Genomic DNA, 9,978 nt, shown 5'->3' with positions numbered 1-9,978 from the left:
ACACTGGATCTAATATCAAGTATGCTTGTCGTGCCAGAATCACATTTCCCTTTAGCCTTTTCTCTACTTTTTCTTACTTGGCATCTCCACCCCCTTTTCCTCCTTTTTCTCTCTCTCTCTCTCACTCACTCTCATGCTTTCTGGCTATCAAATGCTTAAGAGTTGCCAGTAGGACACACATTATGGATACATCATTGTCATGCTTATCTTTCCTTCAGCCTTGTAAAGTAATATTGCTTTGAAAATGATCTAGAATAATTTATGAGAGACAAATATAAATCTTATATCTCGACTTTTTAATCGTCGTCATGGATTTACCCATCACAACTAAATTGTAAGTAGACATTTAAAAAAAAAAATGAATGCTCTTCTCGTCTTACTGCATGCCACTTTTAATAATTGGAGGAATATGAAAAAAATGACAACTGTACAAATTTGTAAGCTAACAAATTAGACTATTGCGGACCAATTTTAAAAGTCTGAAATGAATCTGTGCTTTCTCCTTGTTAAAATGTAATAGAGGGCTCATATACTGATTCTGGATCGCTCAGACAATCTGACTGTAATGATTATCCGCCTTGTAAATTTATATGTTCACAGCACTGTAATCTTTCCCAAACACAAAATCAAATATTTTATTTAGAATTCTGTAAATAATGCTCCGGCTCTGCATGTAGGTCAATTAAAATGAAGTACTTAATTTGACTATATATCAGTCAACGTAATTCTTAAATTAGGATATGCAGACCCTTTCGTGCATACTGAGGTTCATTAATGAGCCTAATTTACATAAACACATTCTGTTTATAGCTCATTCTGCTGATGTGTCTCTGCCTCTCTCAGCAGATGGCCTCCCTGCAGCAGCAGCAGCAGCAGAATGCTGTGATGAGGAAGGTAAAGAGGACTCTTCCCAGCCCCCCTCCAGAAGAGAGTCCACTCCCCATAGTTACTCCAGCACAAATGTACAGTTCTCCCGGGATGCCTCAGAGGGTTTTGCCGAGACCTGCGCAAGGAGTCACCAAGGCAGGCTTGCTGAGTGAACTGAAAGCTGTCGAACAAGAGTCGTCAAAGCTCAGGAAGCAGCAAGCCGAACTGGAGGAAGAAGAGAAAGAGATTGACGCCAAATTACGTTACTTGGAATTAGGCATTACTCAACGTAAGGAGACCATGGTGAAGGAGAGGGAGAGAAGAGAGTTGGCTTATCTTCGCTGTATGGGTGATGCTCGAGACTACATGTCAGACAGCGAACTCAATAACCTCAGGATGGGAACTGCAACGGCAACCTTTGATGCTAATGGTTTGCTGACAAGGCCCAGCACCGCACCGCTCAGTCAGTTTACTAATGATCTCAACGCAACATCGCAGTATTCCTCAACCTCGGGCTACATGTCTTATCCTTACCCTCAAAATCAAGCGCCAACACAGCAGCCAGGCTCATCTTACCATCAGATTGGGTTCCAACCTCCCCAGTACCCTTCATCCTCTGCTCCCCAGCCTGGGACATTCCAGCCCCACCCCCCTCCAGGCCCCGGCTACCAGACCCAGGGAACTTATTCTTCCCGGATGTACGGCCAACCCTCTTACCAAACAGATCTCGGCATGCAGCATGGTCACCAGGGCTTCCATCCACCCAGCCAGCCTATGCCAGGCCAAAGTCTCCCTTATCCCAGCCACAGCTCCTACCAACCTGGACTTTCTTACCCGACCCAAGCAGATATCCTCACAGTACACCAAAGACCAAGGCAAACCTCTTTGGCTGATCTGGAGCAGAAACTTCCCACCAACTATGAGGTCATCAGCAACCCAGCAGTCTCTGTGGCCACATCAGCGCCGGATACCTCATACGGCCCCGCCTACAGCAATGCATATGGACAATATCGCCCCCCTGAGCCTGGCCTGACACACTCTGGTGACAGCCCAACATCTGCGTACGTTTCAGATGAACATTACACCTCTAACTTAGAGCAGAACATCCCAAGGAATTATGTAATGATCGATGACATCAGCGAATTGACAAAAGACAACAGCGGGCAACCAGTTGATGCTCTCGGTCACCCGGTAGGAGGGCGATACCGCAGTGAGAATGGCCCAGGTCGTGGCAGCACCTATGGTAGACCTGAAGATGAGCCAGTGGATGCCTACGGAAGACCAACTAGCACGGTGGCTTACCAAACCCCCATGGACGGTCGTACTACCACCACGGTTAGCGGAGGAGCTTATTACGATGACTACAAACACACATCACGGAGCAACTCCAGTAGCCACAAAGTCTCAGCCAAAACTCTCGCTCCTGCCGTGGTCTCTTCTAAACGTAGTAAGCACCGAAAACAGGGAATGGAGCAGAAAATATCCAAATTTTCTCCGATCGAGGAAGCTCGCGATGTCGAGGCAGATCTGGCATCCTACACTATGACCACCTCGACGGGAGGCAGTTGTACTGTGGTGTCCCGATCCAAGAAGCAGGACGAACTGGCATACGGGATGAAGAGGAATGCTTACGACCAGCAGAAATATTATGGCACCAGTCGCGAGGGTCTTGAGGAAGAAGATCGCATGTACGGCTCCGGTAGGTCCAGGTCCACCGGCTACGGCATGGATAAGATATCATCTCGAGATGCCCCAGGTCACAGAAGTAAATCCTACGAGAGGGATGCCATGGAGCGTTCTCAGAGGAGCGGCCGCGGTGGAAGACCACCCATCCGCAATCAGAATTCAGAGGAAGAGAGTCCAATCAGTCCTGTTGGTAAACCCGTAGGCATTGGACGGAGCTCTGCTGCGGCCAACGCTCACGATGTGAGGAACCAGTATGGGTCAAGTCATTCGCTTCCAGATGTGCAAGACCACCACAAGAAGGACCTTCCAAGGAGTCACGTGTACAAACCAGATGACCCTTACCTTGTAGACGACATGCACTGTGCTGTTTCAGACAGTGAAGGTAACTGGTGCTGAATCATTTCTGCTGTCTTACTTGTTTGTCCCACCTTTGAAGTGCTGAAAAGAGACTGCATGCCAAGTGAAGAATGTCGAGAAGAATGCCATAGCTTTTGTTGTCTTCTCTGATATCTGAAAAGAAGTTATTTCATGTTTTTGTGTTCTGCATGCTTTTTCTGTGTATAAGTTGGTTTCCTGTCTTTTTTTTTCACTGGTTTCCTGGAATGTGCATGGCTGTACAAAGTGGAGTTTGTTTTATCGCATGGCTTCTATCTACATCACACTTTGCAAGGAAAAACGATTGACTGATACTCTTTCTTCTGGTTTTTAAAAAAAAAAAAAAGCGTATCATTTGGGCCAAGAGGAGACAGATTGGTTTGAAAAGCCTCGAGAGGCTCGTTCAGAACGTTCAAGACATCACAGAGGTGGAAGTCAGTCGTCTACAGGTAGGCGCGCAAAGCACACCTACCATGACTATGATGAGCCACCAGAGGAATACGGTCCCCAGGATGACAACCATCAACGCCATTCCTCCTCCGCATCGTCACGGGACCAGCGATATCATGGCAACAGCTCCGGGAGGCACAACGCTTCCCGACACAGCTCCGAAGATCCCAGGTCCTCTCGTTCTAACAGGACACACCCCAAAGACAATTCGGGTCGATATGATGGCAGGGGCACTTCCTCTGCACAGAGGAGGGCTGGCCCGGACTCCCGTTCTAGCCAAGGAAGTCCCCGGAACTCAGGAGAATTCTCCCGTGACCCGGCTTCCGGTCACCACCACGGCACCGGAGGACGAAGCCAGAGACAAGCGGGAGAGCGGACAAGAAGGCAGGATCCCTCTGCTACAGGTTCCAAGATGCAGCAGCAGGGCCATGCTGGGCAACAGCGTTCAAGTGGTCAAAGCCAGTCGGGGAGACATCCTGGCTCGGAAGCGCTTGATGGTACTCAGCAAGTCCAGCAGCAGCAAAATGTACAACAACAGCAGCAGCAGCAAAATGTACAACAGCAACAACAACAGCAGCCGCAGCCGCAGCAGCAGCACAGCCACCCCCCTCCAAGCAGCCAGCCAAGTGGACCATCGCAGCAGCAGCAGCAGCAGCCGCAGCAGCAGCAGCAGCAGCAACCCAAACCAAGCCAGACACAGGGACGCCCAGGAGGAGGTTCTGCAGCAAGCCAGCCAGCAACTACAACGGTTAGTTAACAAATAAGTCAACAGTGCACAAACAGCTTCTCGTAAAAACAGCCTGCTACAATTCAACCCACCACAACTTAAATAACAAACAACAATATTAATAAAATCTTAGGATTAAAAAGTCCAAAATTCAGTTCAAACTCCTTTACTGTGGTCTTGTTGTAAGTTGAGTTGTTATTTTTCCTAGGTCAAAATGGATACCACACCATCAACAACTTCCATAGGAATGAAGCCTACAATGGCAGTCCCAAGCATACCTCAGACTACCAAAACGACTCCACCGCCTCTAACAGGCATTGGTAAGTCTCACAATTTTCATGAATACAAATAGTACAAGGTGGTCATGTTTTTTGTTTCTACAGGCTCGAAAGCCGCCCCAGTGGGGATCGGTAGCAAAGCCGGCGGTATTGGCAGCGCTGCGGCTGGACAGGCACCTGCTGAAGGGGAAAACGTTCTGACCAAAATTCTGCAAGGGGGAGCAGCTGAGCAGGCGGGAAAACTGGGAGACGGTATAGTCGCTGATAAATATTATTTGGATGCTTTTCAGTTTTTTCTTTTTGTGGCATGGAGTAAAGTGCAAAATGATTGAGTCGCAGTGGTGTGTTGATCTTTTGCTTTTTATGTGTTGATCACAGCTTTGTCTGGCCTTGGGAAGAAATTCACTTCATTCTTTTAAGTTGAAGAGGAGAGGGTGAGTGAAAACCTAGAATTTTTATACGAGTCACATTGTAGGATGTGAGGCAGCAGATGGCAACCCAATTGTCAGCTAAAATTAGCAAATAATTGTAATTTAGATGTTATGGAATGTTAGCATGTAGCGAATGTACTAATTGTTATCGTTCGATTCTCATCAAAGAAAATGTCTCTCCTGCAGGGTCTGCAGCGTCACAACAATCCAAAATGAGAGTCTTGGTACCAGAAAAACCTATGAAACTACATTTATTACTTTTTACCATCACGGAAGATGTCAAGCCAGAGCGTGGAATCCTCTGAGCATCAGTAAGTGTCTTGTTTTTTCTGTTCTTTGTCTTTTGAGATGAATGCACTGTCACCTGCTCACTTAAGCGTTGAGTTATTGTCAAGAATCATGACAATAATCCACTTTATATATATATATAGTATATATATGATTTTTTGTTTTATTCTTTTTTTTTTTACAGATGAATGAAAAATTGCAGTTCATTACGGTTTTAAGATTTCTGCTGTTGCAAAAAAAAAAAAAAAAAAAAAAAAAAGGAACAGCATAGGATCTGAGTGGCTCCCTCACACTTCCAATAATCCAGGCCAGGCAAACCGGGTTAAAATTAGCCGGAGAAAGCTAATTGTGGCTTGGATTTAATGTCACTCACGCAAAGACGCACGGGAACAAGAGCACGCACACAGGCTCGCACATTCATGACTCATGGTTAGCAGTCCTCATTACATGCTGCAGTGAACTAATGGGCTAATTCTGCTCAATGATGCAAAGCCACTGAGGAGCAGATAAAGTGAATTAGAATTCATTTGATTTTAGCTTCTGTCCAAGCAGCTTTCTCAGGGTTAACCTGATGGGGTTCTTCATTCAGATGCCACAAATGCTTCACTGACAAGTCTGTCAGTTTGAGTTTGTGGCCAGTCTGAGGATTCATTAGGAGAATGTACAGATAAACCCGGCTCATGGTCCCAGTGGATTACTACCGACATCATCAGGCCTGCGATTGGCTGCAAGTCTCCGACAGAGATGTGATTTAAACTCATTGATTGGTTTCATTCGGATAGATCTGGTCCATGTCAGGGGATCTAAAAGCACCGCCCGCATGAGTTAGCTTTTACATGAGCCCTTCATTTGGTTTGTCTTCTTATTCCGGTCAATTTGATCTGGCATGGATGTACTAATCTTCAAGATATATCTGTCTTCATTCCAGGAGGACTCGTGTTCTGCTTCTTCTTCTCCTCCTTAAAAAGCCTTCTGGGATCTAAAAGAAAGTTCAAGGCCCACTGAAGGGAGCGTTCTGGCTGCGCTCCAATTGAGGAAAGCCTCATTGCGCCCTCTACTGGATGTTCTTCATATCTGAGGATTACACATCTGGCATGGATCATTTATTCCACGTTAATTCTGATTCTCAAGGCATGTCAAAGGTTTTTCTGGTACCAAAGAATCATATCGCTCGCAGACAACTCCAGCAAGAAACCTGAACGCTCGGTTTCTCCGATCTCTACATTCCAGAATGGGAACGTAACCCTGTCTTTGAATGTGTTCTTACTTCTCCTTTTCTTTTCAGTGTCTCTACAGAATGCATTGTGTAAATGTGTACATGCACGCACAAGTATATGAAAACTAAAGAAAAACAAAATCATATCTGTACTTTTTCAACAGCCACAATTAGTCATGAGCTTTATTTTTTGTTGTTGTTTTGTTAGGGGGGAAAATACTGCCAGTGTGCCCATAAGTGCGAGATTCACACCGATGAGAGGACCAAACGAAAGAGTGGCAGTGGCTCGATATCTCGCCATCACAAAGCCATTGCTATTGTCTGCGTGGAGCTTTCATATCTCATCTTTTAGTTCCTTTTCAATTTGCCTCATATTCACTGATTGGACGAGCCTTATTCAGAACTTTTTTATTTTATTTATATATATATATACCTCGTATGTTTTCAAATGTCCATATCATGACGCATTTATTTTTACGCAGCTGTATACTACTGTATGTACAAAATCTTTCAAGATGTCATTATGTAAATTTGTCATTTGTGTATTTACGGAATAACATTTTTACCTTGTTGTTTTATTTGGTACAACTTTATATTTGAAGCTTTTTATTTTGTTAACTGTCACTTTTCTCGCATCAAATAATTTGCTTGGTGACTTTCAAAAAAAAAAACAAAAAAAGCAATAGCATGCAGATAACGGTATATAGCACAATGGTATAAATGTTGTGTACGTAAGCGATGGGGTGTTTATCCGACGCTTCTTGTTGTACAGTTTGTCGAACGGTTTACAACCATCGTACCAGATGTCCAGACGTGCATGTGTGTTAGGTGCAGATGCATTCGACTCTAATGCTGAGAGCATGCGGAGTGGTAGGAACACATACGAACGCACATATTTCGCCATGTCAGAGTTCCTTTCTGCTCTATGGTTAGAAAGTCATCAACAATCTTACGAACAAGCTGGGCCCACTGCCTTTATTCTCCGCGTTCGCACGCGCACACACACGAAGTGTAGATGAGCAATTCAAATGTTCTATGCAATGACTCCTTTTGAACCCGGTAGTGACGTCATCACAACAAACCAACAACACCGCGTCAAGCAGTTTGAGGTCTGTTTTCACTGTTTGAATCGATCGAAGTCGAGATGTTTTCTTTCTCCGTTGCATGTTTCTTGAGCTGTCACCACCCTCCGCAGGGACTTGTTGCCAAAGGGTAAACTGTGTCTACTGTCCGTTTTTTGAATGTCCACCATCATGTTGCTTCGTAGCATGGGTTTGCTTGGCTGCTTCCTTGGCTGTTTGTTAGTTCCTCGACAGTTTTGCCTGACCTGGGCTTGCAGTGACCGTCTGTGCTGCTCTGAACCTGTGACACAACACATGGTCAGCACTTCATTTGTGTCAATACAATTGTGTACATATTGTGTTACTCGAACCCCGCGGGGGTGAATGGAATGCTTTTTTTTTTTTATATATAATTCACCTTTAAATGAAATCTCTCTGCAGCCAAGCCTTCACGGTGGTTAAAGGTGCATGACTCGATCTTTATATGCTTAAATGCTTGATTATACCCGAATGATGACAACCTGGCATGATTTCACCTAGGTTTGCAAACAGGCCAGTGAGCAGAAGATGAGCAAAAAAAAAAAAAAAGTTCAGCCAGTCACTCACAAATCAGGGCATGTCTTTATTTTATGTTGAAAGCACAAGCCTGGCTGGTTGTGGTCGCTGCTGGAAGACAAGCAGACACATGGACGTTATGTCACAGTGCCTCCGAGGTCGCCATCCAAACGTGAGATGGAGATCCGCTTGATGCGAGGCACGTAAGACTTAACAGCTTTTAGTGCAGCCATCCTCATTCTAACTGTAAATACACGTTCATTCGACTGTACAGCTTTTGTTTGCAGTACGGCTGTCATGTGCATCCCCATGCCGTATTTGATGCCAACATTTTGTGTATAAAAGAACATTTATTAACAGTAACAAGGAAGATGATTATGGTACTTGCTTATGCATAGACTATGTGGCTAACCCGTACTGATTGTTTACAACAGTGGAACAAAAACGGAACACAAATTCCTCTTCAGAAACATATTCAGTCTATGTCGAGATTCTATCCTTATTGTATTTTAGAACCTCCACGGCAACAAGTTGCCTTCGGGGTCCCACAATCAGGAGGTTTCCGTGGTTATGATCTAGGATGTGATCAGATTGTTTGGATGAAGCAGGGCAAAATAAAAAAAAAAAGGAAAAAACAAATAAAACATCTGGAAAATGTCATTCACTGTTGTAAGTGCAATGGGGAAAAACGTCAGTCGTGTATCCATCGTGAAACCTTGTGCTCTATTCGGTGTATTCCTGTAAACTGATAAATTAATTAGTACATTTTGGTGCATCATGTCCAGTAATGTGATTCAATGAAAATATTGATCCTGCAATTTCCAAACAGAGAAAAAGAATAAACATTAAAGAAATATAATGTTGTCTTGTACATAGGTCTCCGTGTCAGCTTATTCCCTTAGCGCAGCTGCTTTCCAAGGCTTCGGGGGGAAAAATGTCAAGCAGATGTAGGCTGCCTTCATCTGGTTTCACTGCCACTTATCAGAGTTGGTCCGGTTCACCCTCAGGCTTCTGCAGACATTTAGCAGTCCAAAAGTGTCTCAAGGGAAGAAATAAGCCTCAGGTGGGAAAACTCTTTAGCTTAAGTCATTATTATTTTTTATTAAGTGGTTATCATGCCTTGGAGGGATTTCTACCTGTTGCATTTTTCAAAAAAAATTTTTTTATAATTCTGATGGCACCTCTGTTGTTCCACTCATCTATCTGGTGTCATGCTGAGAGCCAGGCTATCTCTCCGCTGCCCTTTAAATATCAATGCACCTCTGTGGTCCGCACCTGCTCCTCACCACCCAGCAGTCGCTTCCATTTAGTGCTTGTATCAACAGCATCTTTTTGTATCCCTACTTGAAATTCAACATTGGAGTCACTGACAGTGATTGACATTTTGATATTTACAATGCTTATCTAATCATCGTTGTACTCGCTGTTGTACTCCAAACACAATTTCAAGGACGCTATAATCGACCGTCAATCTATTCATATTTCAAGGACATATTCCGTAGGAAAACAATAAGTAAAGACAATCTGTTCTAAAATCAAACTGTTGAATATTAATACCTGAGATAACATTTGCACCGACTTACTAGACTGTCATATAATTTTGTATGTAGACAGTAGAGGGCAAAATACAAGAAGATAAAAGCCCCTTTTGTGTCTTGACCTTAAGTTTAATGTCAAAGAATTGACCGATGTTGATCTTTCTTCAAGGGCCCCATCCTCTGCCACTGAGATTTAATGGGTTGCCTTATATAGCTTGAAAAGCTTCTATCTGCCCTATTCAAATGAAGCAAGAATTGAGTATTAATATAAACATTAATATGGAATAAGATGACTTGATTGACCTTATTAATTGATACGAGCCACCAGAGATGGATTTATGGGTGCGGCAGCCAACTACAAAAAAATCCATCCAAATGATATTTCAAATGGCTAATGACATTCACGTCGCCTTTTGGAGATCTGCTTTCTTTTCTTCGCGACTGCTTGTTTGAAGGACCCCTCGCACTTGACCTCAATGTCGTTTTATTATTAAAGACAAAGTGTC

At 43.9% G+C, this 9,978-nt stretch overlaps 1 protein-coding gene across 4 annotated transcripts in view; it reads left to right on the top strand.

Annotated features, from left to right (window-relative positions):
* bsnb (bassoon (presynaptic cytomatrix protein) b) overlaps positions 1 to 8,805 on the top strand; it is a 39,420-nt gene extending 30,615 nt beyond the window's left edge. For 2 of the 4 annotated variants that reach the window (XM_037251376.1, XM_037251373.1), the window contains exons 6-12: positions 844 to 2,935; positions 3,276 to 4,126; positions 4,314 to 4,425; positions 4,489 to 4,635; positions 4,762 to 4,817; positions 5,001 to 5,125; positions 6,031 to 8,805. In XM_037251376.1, the coding sequence (XP_037107271.1) occupies positions 844 to 2,935; positions 3,276 to 4,126; positions 4,314 to 4,425; positions 4,489 to 4,635; positions 4,762 to 4,802 (3,243 nt within the window). In that variant the 3' untranslated portion in view covers positions 4,803 to 4,817; positions 5,001 to 5,125; positions 6,031 to 8,805. The remainder of the gene's footprint in view (positions 1 to 843; positions 2,936 to 3,275; positions 4,127 to 4,313; positions 4,426 to 4,488; positions 4,636 to 4,761; positions 4,818 to 5,000; positions 5,126 to 6,030) is intronic. The other 2 variants (XM_037251374.1, XM_037251375.1) reach the window with 2 other exon arrangements.
* Positions 8,806 to 9,978: the final 1,173 nt, after the last annotated feature.

This window comes from Syngnathus acus, chromosome 5 (genome assembly GCF_901709675.1).
Source record: "Syngnathus acus chromosome 5, fSynAcu1.2, whole genome shotgun sequence".
In the NCBI taxonomy this organism is placed as follows: domain Eukaryota; kingdom Metazoa; phylum Chordata; class Actinopteri; order Syngnathiformes; family Syngnathidae; genus Syngnathus; species Syngnathus acus.
The sequence above is the reverse complement of the archived record's forward strand: the minus strand, read 5'-3'. Positions and strand labels throughout refer to the sequence as shown.